Source organism: Lepidothrix coronata, unplaced genomic scaffold (genome assembly GCF_001604755.1).
Source record: "Lepidothrix coronata isolate B3197 unplaced genomic scaffold, Lepidothrix_coronata-1.0 Scaffold55, whole genome shotgun sequence".
In the NCBI taxonomy this organism is placed as follows: domain Eukaryota; kingdom Metazoa; phylum Chordata; class Aves; order Passeriformes; family Pipridae; genus Lepidothrix; species Lepidothrix coronata.
Genome location: NW_016690235.1, coordinates 1,371,145 through 1,391,936, shown reverse-complemented (window position 1 = coordinate 1,391,936; position 20,792 = coordinate 1,371,145). Strand labels below are relative to the sequence as shown.

At 41.9% G+C, this 20,792-nt stretch overlaps 1 protein-coding gene across 5 annotated transcripts in view; it reads left to right on the top strand.

The window, feature by feature from the left end:
* The window catches only part of LPAR1 (lysophosphatidic acid receptor 1), a 69,771-nt gene extending 56,508 nt beyond the window's left edge, over positions 1 to 13,263 (top strand). For all 5 annotated transcript variants that reach the window (XM_017816467.1, XM_017816470.1, XM_017816468.1 and 2 more), the window contains one exon: positions 12,206 to 13,263. In XM_017816467.1, the coding sequence (XP_017671956.1) occupies positions 12,206 to 12,507 (302 nt within the window). In that variant the 3' untranslated portion in view covers positions 12,508 to 13,263. The remainder of the gene's footprint in view (positions 1 to 12,205) is intronic.
* Positions 13,264 to 20,792: the final 7,529 nt, after the last annotated feature.

The following is a 20,792-nucleotide window of genomic DNA, read 5'->3' as shown; positions in this document are numbered from 1 at the left end:
TGAGAGACAAGCCCTTAGTCTGAAGACAGGCGACAGAAGAAAATCGTTACTGTCATCTTTGACAGTCTCATTAGGGAGGCCGAGAGTTCAGTAGGAACAGGGACGCCTCACTCATGCCCAGCAGCAGAGGACCCAGGACAAAGCTGAGCTGCAGGCAAGACCTGCTACAGAGAAAGCAGCAGTGTTAACACCTCTTCCTTCTTTGCATGGTAGATAGGGGCTGGATTTAAATGACCTTTGTCTGGCTCTTCTCATGAACACCTCTAAAAGAGATGAAGGTGGCTGGGAATCAGCCCAATTTTGGCATGGCAGTTATTTCAGTATTCTGCTGCTCCTTCGTGTGTAGATGGTAGGAAGTGAAAGAGAAGACTCAGTGCCTTTTTTTTTTACCCCATCATTGTTGTTCCTTGTTAACATAGCCAAAATCTACAGTCTTTTATAGGGACACTGGATCGAACTGTCTGCTAGAGGTCAAAGGCATCACATACTTAGAAACATGCAGACTGAGCAAGCTTCAAAATAGCATGATAGTGCTCTTTTTTGTGGTTTCAGAGGCTATTTATGTAGAAATCTTTAAGCCAGTGGTGCTAACACAGTGCAAGGACTATACTTGGATGCTTTTAGGTGCCATACTTTTCTTAGCAGGGTTAAATTTAGAAAAGGAGAGGAGACTGCCAAAGGTAGAAGGCTGTTCCTGTAAGCCAATAGAAACATAAGGATCAGTTCAGTATGCCAAATCAAGCTCACATCTCCAATAAATACAGTGATTTTGGGAAAGCTTAGTCACAGGGAGAGGACACATCACTGTCTAAGCCAGAAGCAGTTTTAATGGTTAATCCTCTAAGTGGGTGAGACTGGGATTCCCTCATTTGTAGTGATGAGAATGTAACTGCATTCCCAGGGCCCATCCAGATGTGTACTGGTGAGAAAAAGAGCTAGCTGAAGATGCACTTTTTTTTCTCAGTATAATGCATGATTTGGCAACGTGATTCTTAATGGTATGAGTTGAAATAAAGGCTAAATTTTCTTAGTGCTGCCTTCTGTGTTTGTCTGAAAACTTTAAACCAGTATAGATTCTGTAATGGTAAAAAAAAGAGGAAATCACAGAGAAGCTACCACTGGAATCTATCTACCACCAGCAATGAAACATTTCCAGTCCTGTTCACTGAATTTCCCATTTGAAATATGGGAAATACTGTTGCTACCACAGTAAAATTATATGCTGCAGGACAGCAAACACCCTTCTGATGGAGAGAAAAGTACCTATTATACACTTTTGCAGTGCTTCTCTCTCAGAGATTAGAGTCATAGAATTTGATAAAACAATGAAGTATCCTTTTCCCTGACATCTAAGACCAAAGTTCCAGAATGAGGGCATCTTGACCAGACAGGGAAAATCAGATGTTCCAGGGGAATCCAGAGGCACCTATGAGAGCCAAGAGGTAGCTGCATCCCTTTAAACCATGTCTCATCTTCAGTGTGAAAATATAGACCAAAAATTATATTTTCTGCCCAAATACATTTCCAGCCTCATCTAGATAGCTTTAAACAAACACATATAGAATTAAGTACTAAAACCTGGATTTTACCCTTCTGATAACCTTTAAGGATATACTTGCCACAATCAAAATAGGGGTAGTTCTTCAGTCAGTGCTTTTCTTGAGAAGTGCAATGTCTTTCTGCTCTCCCTTGGTTCTATCATTGCTGTTTGTAGATGCTTCACTGGTAGTTTGGTAGCCTGACATATGACCTTGACACTGCTTGGGTGGTGAGGTGTACAGGCAACTTAGTACAGTTGCCTTAGTACAGTTGCCTGTTGTTCATGTACAGTCTGTCCAAGGCTGCTTCTGGCCTAAGACAGCAGTTTCATTGGTTAACATTCAGATGAGAGTAGAAAGTCTTTTAGGGGAAAAGGCTGTTCTAACATGTCTAAGACAGGCAGATTTTTCCAAGATTTATCCTATAGTGACATCTTATCCATGAGGGCTTTTCCCCTGTTGTCTGCTTCACTCTAGAGCTCGTGCTCTTCCTTTTCCCAGAAAGGCACAGCTATCGTGGTGGATTCTGCTCCTTAGAACCATTTTGTGTAACTGGTCTTGATGCAGTTCCGTCGGGGGTTGTCTACTGCAGCTTCACCAGGTAGCTATAATCAGATAAATGTCAGTATGGCTATGTAAAGATAAAAGCACACACAGTTGTCCTGCAGTTGAGACAGAGCTGGTGTATAATGCAGTCATTTTCAGTATCTCTACCCTGTGGTAACACTTTCTCCTACTTGCAGTCTGGTATTAGCATGGGAGAAACAAATTTTATTCCTATTAAGGAAACAGATAAAGACTAATATTTTTCTTCTAATATTATTAATTTCCATTTATGTTAGAATCAAAGCAATCCTTTACATATTAAGTTGCATCCACCCATGGTTCATTTGGAATCTTGTGTTGCAACTGGAGCTTATCCAAACATAATACCAGTAACACTTAATGTCCTTAACAACAAAGAAAATACAATTAAACAATCTTGTGTAACAAAGTTGTTTGAAATCTGCTAAACAAACTGTATTGTTTGAGCATAGCATTGTGACCATGCCTGGGAAAGTACCAGAGTGCTGCGGGGGGTATACGGATTTCTGTTGGAAAAGTGGCCAGAACAGGGCTTTTTCAACATGGCTGTGAATAATTTTTCTGTGATTGGAAACTGCAGCTACTAGAGAAGCAGCAAGACACCAAAGTCCCTAGCACACTAAACATACCTTGCAGAAGCAGGCAGAATAGAGTCCAGTTGGTGACCCTTGCTTGTGGGGTGCCAGCTGTCCTGCTTCTGCCTCATATGACCTCTTGCAGTGAGCCTTCACCTTTGCATAGGCATGTTCACATTGCCACCAGACTTGGTCACCTCCAGCTGCCTCACCTCTGGGACCTGAAAGTCTTGCCCAGATCCCTCAAGAGAGGGTCCTCTGGCTGTTCGGGGATGGGTCTGTCCCCCCCCTGAAGTCCCAAGTCATGACCATGAGCAATGTGTGCCCCTAAAGACTATCCTGGCTGAGTTTGGACTAGGGGATGAAGACAGGTTGCCAGGTATGGACTGAAGGTAGTTTTTTGGACTTGTTGGAGCAGATCCAAAGAAAAAAGATGATCAGAAGGCTGAAGCAGAGGCTGAGAGCATTGGGGTTATTCAGCCTGGAGAAGGCTCTAGGCAGAACTTATAGCACCTGAGGGGGGCCTACAAGAATGCTGGAGAAGGACTTTTTACAAGGGCATGGAGCGATAGGAAAAGTGGGAATGGCTTTAAATAGAAAGAGAGTAGATTTAGATTAGATATTAGGAAGAAAATCTTTACTGTGACAGTGGTGAGGCACTGGCACAGGTTGCTCAGAAAATTTGTGGCTGCCTCATCCCTGAAAGTGTTCAAGGCCAGGACCCTGAGCAACCTGATCTCTGGCATCCCTGCCCATGGCAGAGGGTTTAGGACTAGATGATGTTTAAGGTCCCTTTCAATCCAAGTCTTCCTGTAATTCTATGATTCTTGTTTCTAGTTTTCCCCAGGTGTCTCTTGCCGGCTTTTCTTTGTCCTGTGTCACCATGACCCAGGAAGACCAATACTGGACCCTACTATTATTATTATGATGTGTTCTTTTTCCAGCCAAGCTTCCAGCACTGATTTGGGAGTATATAAGCACTTGTGTTCAAAACAGAGCATAAGGGCTTGTCTAGAACACTCAAAAGTTGAAAAAGACACCAAAATTTCCTCTGTGTGTCAGGTTTTTCGGCAACAGAGAAACTCCACGGGGGTCACTGTCTTTACATGGAGATAAATACTCAGATTTCTCTGGCAACAGCCAAGCTTTTATTCAGAAATTAGCTTCACATATCTTTATGAATTTAGAAATCAGTTGGAATCCTGACCATTGGCGTTTAATGATTTCCTGGTTTTGTCTAAAGTGCTTTTTATAGATAAAAGGCTTAGTTTCTCTCTTTGCAGGGGGGTGGTGCACCATCCCTCTGCTGCAGTCCACTAGGTCAGTGACAAGTTCCATTTTCCTTGATTTGAGGGATTCAGATGAATGCAGATAAATTGCCATGGGCTCAAGCTTTTGCTTTTACTTTTGGAAAGTGTTTTGCACATGCTGTCTTGGCAGGGTGTTCTTTAAAACCATTACAAGTGTATTTGTGAAACCAAGGACTATTCAAACTCCTTTGATTTGCAGGTGTCAGTTGAAAAACAGTCCTGGTCTCCTCCATTTGCATTAGCACTTCAGTTCTCCTTCAGAGATGTCAGCCATGGAATACATGGGGACAGCTGGATCAGCTGGCCAGAGACCAGTAAACTCATTTTGCAGGACTGTGGGCATCAGGCAAGGAATGGCATAAAGAGATTGTTAACCTGGGCTAGTGTTTGATGAGCACCCATGAAATAAGCAATCAGTTCTGGCAGCTTGCTACTATCCAGTCTCATTTTCTCTCCAGTTTGTCTTGTTTTCTTTTCAGTCCTGCCCAGGCTTTTCTGTCTATTTGCTGTTTCAAACTTCAGAGGCCTCAAATACTACGGGGATATGCAAGTCCTTGGAGACCCATGTGGTATTGGAAACATCCACAGCTGGTGCCAAGCTCCAGAGACAGGCCACTTAGCATCCAGCTAGGAAGACACACTGCAGACAGGACCTCCAGAAGGAAAGTCAGAGGCCAAGTGTCAGCATACCCTGCCTCCAGCACATGGCAGCAAGCACTCAGGGCAATAAGCACAAAGTGCTGCTGCAAGTGAGCTCACCAAAGACACCCCCAGCAGCTATTTACAAGTCTTGCTGAGGAAAACCTGCTCTTCATCACCTCTGGTCTGGACTTACAAACTGAAGCAGAAAGAGAAGACAAAAGGGATTAGTCTCCCTGAGATTAGGGAAGGCATGGTGGCTGCAGATGCAGTCCCACTGACCACAGTGTTTTCTGTCTGACAATCTCTATGCTCAGATATGATAGTCATGCAACAAGTGGTGCCAGTCAAGTTGTTGGCTAATGGTTGTTGTCAGCACCCTGTGAAAGACCACGATGGCCTCAGGTGTTTCTCCAATTGGCCCTATGTGTAGTATGTGTAGCAGGTGTAGATGCCAAAGTGTGTCTGGTTTAAAAGAAACCTACAGATTTCACCAAAGAATTTGTGAGTATTTAAATGATAAACTGTCAGGAGCAATGTGGTGATGTGAGCATTGGAAAAGAACAGGGAGAGCAGAGGCCAGACCTGTAGCCTGGTCTATGTGCTGGCAGAAGTATCAATTGTGGTCAAGACTGTATGTCCATTTAGGAAGAGGTTTTTTATTTTATTTTATTTTTTTCTGAAAATAATAAAGGTGATGTGGATTAGAGTGATGAACAGATACAAGTGAAATACTAAATATTAAGGCCCCGAATGAGGTGATGCTAGCATACACTGAGCATCACTCTTTGTGGTCAAGGCTTGCTGCTCCTCCCAGTCCAGCCAGAGCACAGGCAGTGCCCCAAGGCTGCTTTCATGTTCAGTCATTTACGTGTTTTAAACCAGATAAATGCTTCAAGATGGAAGCAGACAGGTTCCTCAGAGAGGGGGCGATTTGTTGACAAAGATAGCCATGCCTAAAACACCGAATAAATTCTGTGCAGACAGGTGAAGACAGATATTTGAAGCAGACACGTTCTGTGTTCCTGCTGGGAAGAGGAAATATGTTTTTTAGCAAGACATGATTTCTCTGTTCCTACATGATCCAGCCATTATTTTGTGCGAAGTCTGACCAAACTTGACAGCTCAGATTTTCAGAACAGGATTCAGGAAGAGGTTGGAGTGTACATGTGCATATAGCTGTGCAGAAGGTAGGAAATCAGGGATTGGATGCAATACTAGCAGAAACAGTTTCTTTTAAAATCCCTTTACAAACCCTGGGTGCAGGAGACTCAAAAATCTGGCAGACCTTTTCATGTGGAGTTCAGATACTTGGTAAAGCTGAGGTTGGGATTTTATCCATAAGTTGCACATTCAGAGCTGCTCAACTCATGGGAGACTAGAACAGGGATCCCCAAAGATGGGGCACATACAGTGTTATTAAAGACAAGCTGGTGGCTCGTATCACCCAGCTCCTCCCGTATGCCCCCTAGTTGTGTATTTTCCCTTATGTGCTCATGACCTCCTGCTTCAAATCATCTTAGAGAAGTACATGTAAGATGGTGTTTCATGAATAAGAATGTAAATTTTATTTACTTTTTTTTTGTTTCTTATTTCCTGTTTTACATTGCTGAGATATCCCCTCTTTCTTTCACATACAGTCCCGCCAGAGAAATTTTTCGTTTGAAACCCAAAGGTGCCCATAGTGTTAAAGTCTCCTAGACGTATGTCAGAGAAGGCAGCATTTTGCACTCAGTTAAAAACTGCAGAAGGACTGTGCTGTGAATCGCTCACTCATTCAGAATTTATACAGTTTCCTTGAATAAAGACACCTTCAATAAATGAGGCTATTTTGATATCACCATTTTCAACAAGGCCACTCTTACTGCTACCCTGTAGGCTGCTCTCTCCCACTTGGGGTATTTTCCGAGGACTTTCTGTCATCCTCCTCAAGTGTTTTGCCATCTGTGGATGGAGAGGCAAGCCTTTCATATATGAAATTCTCCAGAATTTGCCAAGTTTAGCATATGATTATTTTACATTTATTAATCTGGTCCATATTGTGGTAGTCACATTTTACTTATTCACATGAAAATTCCATGGGTGGAAGAAAACATTACGCCAATGTTAATTATTTCCAGCAGAAACTGTAAAACCCAGCAACATCTGTGTTTTCATCCACCGAGAACTATCAGCTATATTGTACTAATGTTGTGGCAAAATTGGGGAAAATTTTGTCAGACCAGAATTAGAAAAACTACTCCTGCGTCTGTATGTTTACAGCATGATAGATGAGCTTTATGATCATTTTCATATATAATAGTTCAGCATTCATTTTAGATTTCATGCTCTAATATTTGTGTCAAGGGAAAACAATACATAGTTGTAAATAATCACTACTGCATCTATTGCATGCAGTACTTCTCTCTATTCATGCTATGCACAGAATAATGCTCAGTGTGATAAGGAGGGTCATTGACACAGCTTGCAGATGGCTAGAATGTGAAGGAGTGCAGTTGTGCTGCAGCTGATGAGCTTGCTCCTCAGCTAGCATAGCGAATGGCTTTCCCTGATGAGGGTAGGATTGCACCAGGATGTGGAAAATGCCAGGCATTTCTGTAGCCGTTTTTGGCTATGGTTTTGTTAAATAAAACAAATCATGCCCCCATAGCATTGCTTTCAGCCTAAAGAAAAACCTTTCTCCCTGCTGGTAGCAGTGATAACAGTGATGTTCAGTGTCCTTTCCTCTGTCAGTCACCATTGCACCAGAGGAAGTGGTGGTGCAGCTGCCTGCACAAGTGCCATTCTCAGGGCAGGAGGGGATTTGGAAAGGATAACGGGTGGACAAGAGCAGATGGGCAAAAGAAGCAGATTATAATGATCCTGCATTTCAGCTAGAATGGATCTTTTCTGTCTTTGATATGATAGTGCCTTATCCTGTTTCTGTAACCTTAACAAAACTGCAAACACAAGAGATATTTTTTTTTCTCTCCTCTCCCTCCCTAAAAGAGGCCTTTTCAATATTTTTCACTTCCATGCAGACTGAGGAATTTGCAAGGGGAGTGTGAGCCCATGCTAGGGTTAACACACAAGATAGAACAGGGCACATGAAAGGGACACGATATGGTTAAGCAGGAGAAAAAGGGTGGTTCAGAATAGGTGTGTATTGACAAAGAGCTGCATCCTTCCAGATCCTCCAAGGGACAGCAGTGTGTGACTTGGCAGAAGCAGAAGTGCTTCTTTTATTTTGCTGTTTTGAGTTAGAGGAAAATAAATGTTTGCGGAATAAACACAGACTTAGGTTGTCCGAGGCAAAAGACAAAAAAAAAAAAAGAAAGAAAAAATGTGCTGCTTAGGAAACACTTTGCCTGCTAACACAAGAGGTTTCGTGAGTAGCCATCCAGTCTGGTATCCTAGTAATGAGTGACTGTTTCATCAGTGTTTATTCTCGTGTAGCTTATTTCTTTTCTGCTGCTGTTTTTTGGAGTTGCTTTCTCATTTGTTCTTCTACTTACTCGTTTTTGTGTGATTTATCATGGTTGGTTTCATATGCCTACTGCCTACAACAGTTTTTACTCTCTTGCAATCAAATCTTGCTGTCAGGCCATGTCACTCTTACCCAGGGGTTTCTAAGCATCCAGCTACCATGGAAAGACAATCTGTACTGGTGCACCAGATGTGGGTTCAAGACAGATGTGTCGTAGTCATATCATGGTCACTGAAAAGCCCCCAGTGTTCTTCTGCCACAGCTCTGCTAGACAGATAATGCACTCAGTCCTGAGTGAGAAATATAATGCAGCAGCAGAAAATTATATTAGTGTGATAACTGCTTTGTTGTAACTCATATTTCCTGCTGCAAAACATGGTTCTCAGCCCAAAGGGACCCTTTTCATCTTGTGTCCTTAAATCTTTTAAGTGCTATTTCTCTGGTTCCCTCAAGCTTTCCTGCCTAATGGCTAGCCATTCACTCTTAGACTGATGGGCATTTCTTCCTCACCCAGCCCTCTGGGGCCAGACCCTCAGGACTGACCTTGGCCATGCACCATAGGATGCAGCTGCAAGTGAGCAGCTTCTTCAGCTTCATGTGGTGCCAGTGCCTCCTAAGGACTGCTGGAGTTGGAGATGACATCCCATCTTCAGGCAACAGTGTTTTTCAGCCACCCAAGGACATACAATCTGCATTTTTATTCATGCATGTTGAGCTCTCCTAATGCCACGGTACAACAGTGGCATTCAATTCACTGACTGCAACAGATCTACTTTGTATGTAATTGTAACTTGGGTTCAACCGAGTTTGTAAAAAGTTAAGATGCACATGAAAATTACTAACACTGTTCTTTGGGCTGCTCTGACTTCTGTTCCTGAGCAGAAAAATACATCAAGATTTTGGTGTACACTTAAGGCTTTCCAGAGTATGGTAGCAGGAAGCTTTTGGATATCACTGTTTTATTAGATGTGATATTTTTAGATCTTCATTCTTGGTGAAATCAATGCACAACAGATTTTTGGGAGGAGAAAAATTTAACCTCAGTTTTAGATTACTTTGACAAATATTTCAAGTAAGAAGTAAAAACAAAAAAAATTCAAGCTTTGTTTTCCTTCCATGGTTAACAAATGAACTTTCCTAAATCTGAAGTAATAGAAGCCTAGCATTATTGTGTTCCTTGCATTGTACCTGACTCAAACATGCCCTTATCATGACTGACACCTTCCAGTATTTTCTAGGGTATTAACAGTTAAATAACAAGTGAGCAAACCTGAGGCATTTTTTGTGTCACCATTTGCAAGCACTTAATAACTATTGGAGCCATTAGCATGATGGGAAGTTTTGCTAGGAAAATCCCAGGGGCTAAAGTAATAAAAAACTCACTAGACTGAATGGGGCTGGCTTCAATGGCTTTTACTTCCCCGTAACAAGTGAGCAGTCTGTGCAGAAGCTTGAAGGAAGGCTTGCTTGCACAAAGCTGTGGTCCTGGGTATTGTGTGCTCCCCTGCTGTCTCATGGAGGAAAGTGGTTGGAAAGTCAGCCTGGTCTGAGGCTGGGGGCCAGGGCAGTGGAAAAGCCCACATTACCCAAGCAGGTCTGGAGCTGGACAGCATGGCCTTCTTGACCCAGCTCCAGGCCAGGCATGAGCAGCAGGATGACAACTTGCACAACAGTGACTTCCTTCCAGAGCTGGCTGGGAAGGCAACCCTTTGTTTTTATCATTTTTCAGTGTAGCATGAGCTGCACATTTAGTTGCTTGCTCAACTACAGTCCGCTTTTTCTTGAGTGCAGCCGATCAAGCCTCAGCACATAGGTTATCAGACCTAAGGACTCCAGAGAGGCTCAGAAACTCCACTTGAGACCAGTGTTCAGTGCATTGGGTTGCATGTGGACTTTTCTCGATAACTTTGGTGCTTTCTCAGGAGCAAATTCCTACCTGCCTCAACCATACAGCTTCTTGTTGCTGTTTTTAATATATCAGAAATTATGTCAACAGAATGTTCTGTTGTTTCTCAACAACAGATTTAAAAAAAAAAAAGAAGTTGGAAAATTGGAAGCTTTCAATTGCAACTTTGAACAACGCTAGGAGAGCTTTCCTGTCAGCTCCATTGTTCCCACATTGGACTTTTCTGCTGCAGGCCTGGTGAGGATGCTGTCATTGTCTTTTTTTCTTGAATGTAGATCGCATGACTTGCAGTGTTCCCGTCTCTGATGTTGTTTTCCCAAGGCAGCCTATAATTAAGAAAATACATGTTCAAGCTAGAACAAAGTCCACTGCTGCCTCACTAGCTAGGAGGCCAAATACAGCATGTACAGTTTCAGCAGTGAGTAGTTGACTTTGAATGATTGGCTTGGTTTCTCCAGAAACCAGCTCAGCAGAGCTTCTCCGTGCAGAGAGTGGACTCATTATCAACATGGACAATCCTGCAAATAAGGAGATGCAGTTTTCTAGTCTTATGGGAACAGGTACAAAGAAGGGACAAAAGACTGTAGTCCTTTGCATGGGTTTCAGGTACTCTTTTCTAGGACTGCTGGAATCTAAAAGAGCTGCTGACAAAAGCTATGAAGTGGATTCATGTGTTTAATGACACCTCAGCATGGGAGAGTTTCATCCTCCCCATGCTGTAAAGTTGCTACCAGACCCTAATGAAGTCACTTGATCAAAGGATTCAATGCTTTGCACTGGAAGCTGGTAGTTCACCTCCCAGCTTCTTTTCTTTGGCATGCTTTGTTGGTCAGCAAAGTGATAGGCATAGAGTAGCACTATGGCACCAATAGCTGCAAGAAAGCTCAGTTTAGGGATGCTTTTTGTATGGAAAAGCCAGTGTCTGTCACCTGGCAACTCTTCATGTTTGCAAAGCCCTTCAGAAAACATTCTTCTATTTGATCTATGTACCTTTGTTATCCAAACATAAAGGTGTCTGCATAGCTTACAGTCATCACTGCCTTAACTGGAAATAGCTGGCACTTTCTTGACAGGCATGGCGAAAAGTCTGTATGCTGTGGGAACTGACTTGAGTTAGCTGCTAGACCTGCAGAGAACATCACTGAATGAAAAACAGGAGCAGTATATTAACAAATAAATACCAAAATGACTGGAGAACCAGTTTGAAAACAGTGCCCAGTGGGTAATGCTGGGAAGCCCTTATTGCTGCTGCCTGCACTGATCCTGCTCACTGGTGGTAAGACTGATTTCCACTTTCCATCTCAGCCAGGAAAATCTCAGGAGGCCCATCTTTATTCTGGCATGATTGGTGTGTAAGGACTTCCCCAGCAGTGCTTATACATAAAACTCCTCTAACCTTGGAAGGAGTGAGCACCTTCCTTTAATTCAGTGTTCCCAATAAAGTACCAGGCATTAGATTTCATTTCTGCATTGAACTCTGAATTTTATTCTTGGCTTTGTTCTCCTCAGCTTTGCAAAACAGAGAAAGGAGGAGGGGTAAGGCTCTTTGGCTTTGACACTATTGAAGCCTGAGGAGCCTCTGAATTTCGATTGAATAGAGCCCTAAGAAAAGATCTGTTGAAGGACTACATTTCAGTGCAAGAAGGATGTGTGTTTAGGACTTTCCATTACATAATGAGGCTGAAATGGATTAACAAGACCCAGGCTTTCTTTTTCTTGAGAATTACTGCCTGCACTCTTTTTCTATTAATGATGCTTCAGTCACAGCACTTACAGAAAGGTTTTCTTTGTTGTTATTAGTTTGAGAAGTAAATTGCAGCATTGTTTCTCCTGATCAAGAGATTGATTAGTCAGAGGTCTCTAGCTGAAGGGAAAAAATGTTCCTCATTATCAAATTTAAATGCAAATGTATTTGCCAGGAAGAGTTTCAGATGGTGAGAAGGGCGGGGATGGGGCATGGGGGATTGCCTTGCTCTTTTGATGTGTTCCTATAACCATTTACAGATCTTTGAAAGGCATCCTGCTCATCAGGTCAGTGAAGAAAGAGTGTGGGAACGATGCTCTTGAAAGAGAAAATTAACCATTGCCACTTCCAGCTGGGTGCTTCTTGTGGTACTTTGATGAGTAATGGTGCATTAGTATATTTGTGGAGTTTGTTGTGTTTTGTCCACTCTTTCTCTTCCTAGGTGCTTTCATAATCTGCTGGACCCCAGGATTAGTCTTGCTGCTCCTTGATGTTTGCTGTCCCCAGTGCAACGTCCTGGCCTATGAAAAATTCTTCCTGCTTCTGGCAGAGTTCAACTCTGCCATGAACCCCATCATCTACTCCTACCGGGACAAGGAAATGAGCGCAACCTTCAAGCAGATCCTCTGCTGCCAGCGCAGTGAGAGCGCCAATGGCCCCACCGAAGGCTCAGATCGGTCGGCATCCTCGCTCAACCACACTATCTTGGCTGGTGTCCACAGCAACGACCACTCTGTGGTGTAAAACCACAGCCAGCCACGTGACCGACAAAGAGCAGCAGGCTACGCCACAGAGCGGGGTGGGTGCATGGGCCCGGGGAAGGTAACCCACTCACAACGTTTTCTTAAACACTAATGGACTACAAGTGCCTCTTTTCCAGGGAGCCTGGCACACCAGTGCAGACCACCCCGTCCACAGGACTGACCAGGATGCAAGGCCTTTGATTTCTACTTTAAAAAAGTAGAAGGTAGATGCCTTGAGGCGGAGGTCATCGATAGCCCGTGGAAAGCTTCGCTGAGACTTTGTTGGACTCCGCTGCATCTTGGTGCCAGTCTGAGTCAACTCTGATTAATTAAGCTTATAACTGCTTCACTGCATTTACACGTAGCCACTTAGTATTTTTAAAAAGGGAGTAAAGGGGATAAAAGTATGCCTATCATTTAATAGACATGTAATATGTATCACCATCAGCATGCTTGTGATGAACGTTTTCTGTGCAGGGAGTAAAACTGTGCTCTAGTCTTTGTATCCTTAGCCACATTGCCATAACTACAGTAAAAACAAAAGTATTTTTTTCTAACACAGGCAACAGGAAGATGATGGAAACTGACTCTTCTTACCTTCATTACTGGCGTTAGAGAATGCATGTTCTGTGTGTATGCAGATTGTTTTAATTATGAAAAAAAAAAGCTCTTTGTAAAGTCTGCAGGAAAGTAGAAAAGCATAGACTGTATTCCAATGTTTGTTTAGATTACGAAATAAACAGTACTTTAGTCACAATGTATATAAGGTTCTTCTTTGAAGTGCAGTATGAAATGTGTAACATGTGAGGGGTACCAAGTTTTTTATGGACAAGTTCTTAAGATAGAACACATCCCTAGGGCTCTTAAAGGGCTACAATCAAGTTGATAAATTAAAAAAAAGATGTATTTATGTCATTGGAATGTTTTTCTCGTTCATGGCAAAAAACTTAAGCATTTTTAATGTGAAAAATGTAAGTTTTTATGGAACTTTTCTTACAATTGAAAACAAAACACCTTTTGCATTTTTGCACTGAGAAATATTTGTTTTAAATTACTATACGCTTCACTTCAAAAGCAGTGAGCTATTAAGAACTGAGGTACAATTTTATTTTGTGAAGTCAAGACTTTACCACATATTTATCTATTGCAAATGACTGGACCATGCTACAGATAATAGGCACACATGTACATTGTTATAAATAGCTAAGCTAACAGCTAACTTTTTCATACCAGACTGTTTGGAAGAGAAATGCCACTCATGTGAATATCGGTTGCCCAGAATCACTGACATTAAAAAAGACTCCTTAACAGGGCTAAGTGTAAGCAAAGGTGGGATCTTGCTGATAAAAAACTTGGGACCTTTCTCTGTGAAACTGTATGATCTTCTAACAATGTAAAATATATCAAGAGTAAATTCCTGGGGCCATTTTTCTCATCGTCATTTGCCTCTATACCAAAAAAAACCCAACACCCAATCAAAAAAATAAACACTCCCAAAAAAACCCCACAAAATAAAATCAGAGATGTATATCCTTCAGTGTACCCTACTGAAATGTAACTTAGGGAACAATGTTCTCCCATTTGGGCAGGGAAGAAATGGAGGGGAGAGAGTCAGCCCAGCAAAATCCAGTGTTTTTAGCATCTCTTGCTTTGAGGAGAAGTAAAATTGCTTGGAACAGGCAGTTTCTTGCTGAGGGAGAGAAGAGAAACAAGTGAGCAAAACTTGCCTCCACTGAATAAAGTGAGAGTTTTGACACTGCTTTCAGTAAAACTGAAATTCACCTGAACTGCCAAGCTAATTTTGGGTGGACACTGTGCATGGTGGAGTAGGCAGAGAGGATAAACATAACATTACCTGCCAGTTGACCAAGGTTTTGAATATAAACACTTGCTTTTGGCAAAACAGCTCTTATTTTTCTGACTGTATTTGAGAGCAAGTGAATGTACAGGTTGATTTGGTTTTATTCACATAACCATACCGAGAAAGTGAAGAACAGTCTGTATGAATTTCTTCTTTAAAAAGCATCTGCTTGCTAATCCATTCATCATTTTTTCTTAGTGCCTGCTCGATGGTTGAACTAGTGCAGGTAAGCAGAAGAAAGAAGAGGGTAAGACTGCCTCCAAAAACAGGGGACATCTGACGGAAAAACAATTTCTTTTTCTCAAGAGTGCTTGAACTTCCTTGCTTCCCTGGATCCAGTGAGAGCAATTTTTCCTGTCTCTAACATCCCCACAAAAAAATAGATCATAGACACTTTATTTCAGGGTGGAGGTTTTTTTGGTGGGCGTTGTTGCTCTTTCCAAGTGTCCTTTATACTGCTGGGGAGAATGGTGTTACAAAATAGCAGCAAATCATTCACCCTAGTTTACCTGCTCAAAGTGTAGTGGGTTTTGAGAAGCCATGGGTGAAAAATTTCAAACCAGGGGTGCAATCGTTCAAGATGTGTGGGTGGGTGCAGAGGCCCCTTGTGAGGATGAATGCCCAAGGAGGCTTTTCGGTTGTCATTGTCATGGCAACAGCAGTTGCTGTCCAGGTACACTGATCAGCCCCTCTCCAAGGAGGCACTGGACAATTCAAGAAGCTGGACCCTTTGAACCCTTAGCAGCAGCTAAATTTCAGTTGTCAGGTATATTAATCCAGGAGCACTTCTGGCAGCAGGTGGTTTTCTTCTAAACAATGAAGTGCAATGCTTTAGATCAAAGGCTACAGGAGGCAAACATTGTACAACTGCACTAGAGGAACTCACTGAGCATTTGGCTGCTGTTTAAAAATTTGGTTAGTGCTTTGTGTTGTTGACATGTTGTCTATATATCCTTGGGAAATCTGATCTGTGAATTGAGTGGTTCTTTGCAAGCTAGTGAACTTAAAGCTGCAGTGAGCAAAGAGAATAAAAACCAGAGCTGCAATAGAAGGATTCATTTGCTGTCTTCTTTAGAATGGTTCCCATGCCATTTGTTTTTGTCCCAGAATTTTTCTAAGTTTTACTTCTCTGTTCAGACTTTCCAGCTTCATTGTGCAGTTATAGAACTCACTTCTGCTATGTGAAAACATAGTACAAAGTACTTAGGGGAAACTCTTATTTTTACTTATCTAAAATTCTTCAAAAGGTTTTAGAAGACTTCTTAAAATACCAACAATCCTCCCACAGTCATTAAAATTCTTCTGTTGCTGGCTGCCTCTTGTCTAAGTAAATCCTCTTGAAGTTCAAATGTAATGGTGTTTGTGTCAGCAACTGTAGTGGTGGGGAGTTGTGTTTTAAAAAGAATATGGTTGATGCAATCATTTGCAGGTCAAGGAAGACGTGTTTTCCTACTTCATTTTTTTTTAGAGGCAGCACAAATTTAAAAACTGATTGAAAAGATGGCCTTTGAATGGAGAATTACTAAGTAGAATTTTAATTCGCTGTTGCTATATAGAGAGAGTCTGGGTGACTTATTGGTCAAAAAAAGCACAGCTTTTATATAAAAATTTGGAAGTATATTCTATGTATATAGAACACATTGATTTTCTTGTCAACACCTTTCTTGTTCTGTGTATTCTGAGATATCCTGGTAGGTTCAGGCTGGCTCCTAAATGAGATACTGAAAGCTCAGCAGACAGGAGAAAGGGCAGACCAAATAAAGGCTTTTTCAGTGATTCCTAAATCTAAGCACACCTGTCTGTCCATAGTGCACCAGTAGCAGGGGTTTTTTGAATAGTTGCTGCAAGATCCAATATTGTTTCCTTAACTCTTTACTTCCTAAATAGTCACAGCTGTGGCACTGTTTAAACAAGCTGGCAACAAAGGCTCATAGTAGGTTACTTGGTGAAAAGGAACTATGCTATCTTCATGGTGCAAATTAAGCCTGGGTAACTTGGATGTCAAACAGGAAAGGACATGTTTTTATGTCCAATGTGTTGGTTATGCTTCCCCTTCTGAGTAACTTTTCCATATGAGCATCAATTTCACCCAGTATGGGATTTCACTGAAATTAAACTTTCCAGGCTGCTCTATGTAGTATGGTTTTTGGTTTGTACCTCTGTGGTGGTCAGGGGTTTGGCCATGGCCAGTCTGCATCCTAGGAGCAATTTTTTGGGGGAAACTCAAGTGGGCTCTGCTTCTAAAACAGGTTTTGTAGCTTTTCCTGAACATCCGTGTTTCTCCAGAAGTACCAGATACCATACTTAACTACTGTAAAGCCAGTTGGGGTTTCTGTCTATGACACTGCCACAGCCAGATCTGTCTCTTCTCACTGTGGTATGTGTCCACAGACTAAAACCACACAGCTTTTTCTGTGAAATAAATAAAAGCCCACACAGCAGATTGTTTTTCCCAGGTGGGATTAAAAGGACACCCTCAGATGGAGAGGCTTTGAATACAAACACCTGTGGTCTGTCTGTCAATTGGTTTGAATCAAGATGATGCAAAGCAGAGCAGGCAAAGGCATTTCTCTAGGGTATCACCGCCATCCCATGCAGAGGTGTGACCCCATCCCTGTTGTATCTGTCATTCTTTTGGGTCCCTTCTGACCACAAGACCAGATGGAGCTGGCAGAGGTCAGCCTTAGTGAACTGACTTTTTTTCCTCTTGGTGCAGAAGTAACATAAACTAAATACAGGCTTTTCCTTTTTCTGGTCTTCTTTAAGGCTTTCTTGTTGTTTCAAGTGTACTGTCATGTCCTTTCCAACCAGTTCTTGCTGTTAGCCATTGGTCTGTGCTACACATTAATGTCTCTGTGGAAGGGATTTGCAACTGCAATCTCATTTGTTCAGACAAATTGCTTGGGGTTTGCCATTTGACTGGAAAGACCACTTCCAAAAGACATTTAGCTTAAAGAGTATTTACTCCCACACTTGTCCAGTACCTCAAGAAAAAGTGCCCATGTCTTTCCTCCCATTTTCCTGTCTTAGAGGATTTTCCCAGAAGCTGTTTACCCAGCTTCTGTTTCTTAAGTTTATCAAGGAGAAAAAAGGGGGCTGATACTAAAAAACAAACCAAACCAAACCAAAATAAAATAGAAGTGTCAACAAACAAAAACCCTACCAAACAAAAAAATTTAAAAACTACAACAAAAAAACCACAGAATACATCAATATTAAACTATGCTGCTGTCTCCTGCGGTACATAGAAATCCAACCCACTGATAGCTGCCAACATTTTAACAAAAGCCTCCATGAAATGTTCCCGTTTGCCTGTGATAAACTTCTGATAACTTCTGATAAACCAGAAGTGTATGTGGGAGACTCAGGAATCTGTTCACTTGTTTTCCTGCTTAAATAAAGATGTGTTTGTAACTCAAAAGTATAGGGAGAGCCAATAAGGTTTGGCAAAAAATTTTATTATTAAGTGCACTTACTGTAAATGTTTAGAGGTTATATCTAGTACAATAAAGTATCTGGCATGTGTAATATGGAGAGTGAAAGAAATACCCTTTGTCGGGAGAGCTGGTGTTTTGGATGTGGAGGGGAATTATTCAAAAAACATGACTGAGACACAGGCTGGTCTCTTTCAGGAGACAGCAGAGGGCTGAAACACAGGGACAAGGAAGGGACAGGTTATTTCCAGTAAATCACTTAATCATCCATTCTGTTCCTGATTCTTACTTCCCCACCTTCCTTTCAAGACCATATTTACACCAATTAACCTCAAGTCTCCTCTTGTTGCTATATAGAAAATTTTTCCTGCACAGAGAAAACAAATCTGCTGCTTCTTTTCCCTCCTCCTCTTTCTTTTCTCCTTTAGCTTTCTTCCTTTTCCTTTCACCTTTTACCTTACTTTCCTTTTCTGTTATGCATAGACATGTTTGTCCTTCCATGTGTCCCCAGTTTTAACCATAGGAGGTCATTAATTTTCTAAACCAAAGCTGATTGGCTTATATATAGAAGTGAATGTGTCCACACACAGATCTGCAAAGCCATAGGAAGGAAGGAGGCAGAAATGAAATAAAATGCATTGTTTCAGTGCTGCTAAAGTATAGCTCATTTAAGACTATTTACATGCTAACTCCTATTTCACATTTTGAAGACAAGAGGAGTTACATAAAGGGTTCATTAACCCCCTGCCTTTTGTTAGAGAAGCCAATCGCTTACGCACTGATAGAAGCCAAGTGTCTGCTTCAGCAAAATGAAAGAAAATAAAATTGGTGTTCCTAATGACTTGGGGTGTTATTAAGTACAAAATTGAAAAAAAGAGGAGAGTTCAATTTTTTTCATCTCCCAGATCCTGATGATTGATGACTAATGCCCTGGTGCTGGGCTTTCAATGGCATGTCATGTGCAATGTAAAGCAGCCCCATAGAGCTTGAGTGCTGGACATAATGATCAGAAAGCCAAAATACACAATTGCTAAATAAATCATGCCTCATGAAAATGCACTGCAGTGCCTCTGGGATTTTCTGTTTAAGCCCTGGATCACCATTTGCTGGGAAAGTCAGACTGTTTATATGGTAAATCTGTTAACATTAAATACACAACACGTGCAGCGACACAACCGCAGCCTCAGCGTGCAATAGGCAGCACACAGAGCAGGAGCTCTGAGAGCAGAGAGCCAGCACGTTTGAGATCACAATGCTCAGAGTCAGCAGTGCACTTCCCTGCATTGCATGGGCCAACATTCCCGTTCTGCTTTGTGCCTTTTTGTGCCCCTTCAGGCCAGGTGTGTCTGGATGGACAGGCCTGCTGCACATGAGCTGGTCCCAGCAGAAGCAGATGCAAGTCTAAAGCCTTTCTCCTCTTAACTGCTTAGGCTTTACACAGCTGTGGATCTGCTTCTCCCTTCTCTAGTCCTTGCGTGCTCAGCCTCATGCTGAAAATTCTTGTCACCCCTCAAAAAGTCTGTCCAGTTCCCCATGTTTTTTGCCTTTCTCTATGCCTCCGCCAGGAATCCTAAACCATCTTTGTGTCAAACTGCAAGGTAAATGCCAGGTGCTTCACACCTCAGATACAGCTCCTTTGGGGGACGAGGTAGGAATGGAGTTAAATTCCGTCGACAGCTGGCCACAAGTGGTGTTCGAAGGGCACGATGTTGGAGCCAGTTCAGTTTAATATCTGGGTGTCACTATCCTTGGAGATATTTAAAAGATGTGTAGATGTGGCGTTTAGGGACACAGATTACTAGTGGATTTAGTGCTAGGTTAATGGTTATGCTCGATGATCTTAAAGGTCTTATATAACCCAAATAATTTGACGATTGCAAGGGAAATAAATAAATAAATGCAATATATAGAGAACAAGGAAGTGAATAATTGTGAGAGGAAGGGACCACAGAGAAGAGACTCCCCTACCTTCTGTGCAAGAAGAAGAATTTTGGATTGTGGGTTTTTTTCAAGAGGAAAGAATAATGCCTCTTCCTCGGCATTACTTTTGGTTTTTTTGGTCTGATTGTTGGTTTAGGTGTATTTAATTTATTAAGAGATCAAAAGATCAGTTGAAACAAGGAAAAGCCTTCCCATTTACCACCCACACTCAGCACAAAATAAAACTGCTTTTATATAAATGGTGTTTTACCACTCAAAGACTGAAAAATGCTTCAAGGAATGGTACAGGTTGGGGTTTTTTTACTTATCTGTTTTTCCAAGGTTCATGATGTCTGGATATTTTACAGCTTATTCTGCCACAGATTTTGAAGTCTGCACATTCTTCTTGTCCTCAAGTGTCTCTTCGCAATCATGCTTTTTCAAAATATGTAAACACTCCTTAGTTCTAGGGAGTTACTCAAAAATGTGCCTGTTTTGAGCTAGTCCAGCTGCTGCAGCCTTCCAGACCTCTCTCCTGTTTGCTTACAATGAGGTCTGATTTTGAGCCACAGCTAGATGCTAGCAAGTGACAATTATTTTGTTTAGAAATTCTCATCTCAGGGGAAATGTCAATAATGTATATCTGTCCCTACAGCTAATTCAATATGCTGCAGGCAAGCTGGCTGCCTCTATAGTGTTTCTTCAACAGACACATCAGAAAAACAGATTTTCCTGAGCTGGACTGGGTTAAGGATTTGAAAAAGTGACTGACCTTTGTTTTGTTTTTGAAACATCATTTCTACATCTTTACATGAACATGCTTAGGGGTGAGCTGTTGTTCAGTCTTTAGATCATCTGTCCTTTCTCGTCTGTGGCCCTGATACCCTCAGAACTGTCAGGGCTGGGATGAGAAGTGCTCAGCATGGGACAGATGCAGGGGCAGGAGGAGCAGAGATCTGTCAAAAGGCTCAGTTATGGTCCAGCTCTGGCCAGCACAGATTTGTACCAACCTACTGCTATCAGCAATGCCCTTTGGACTCCTAAGCCTCGAGTGCGACACTGCCAACCACT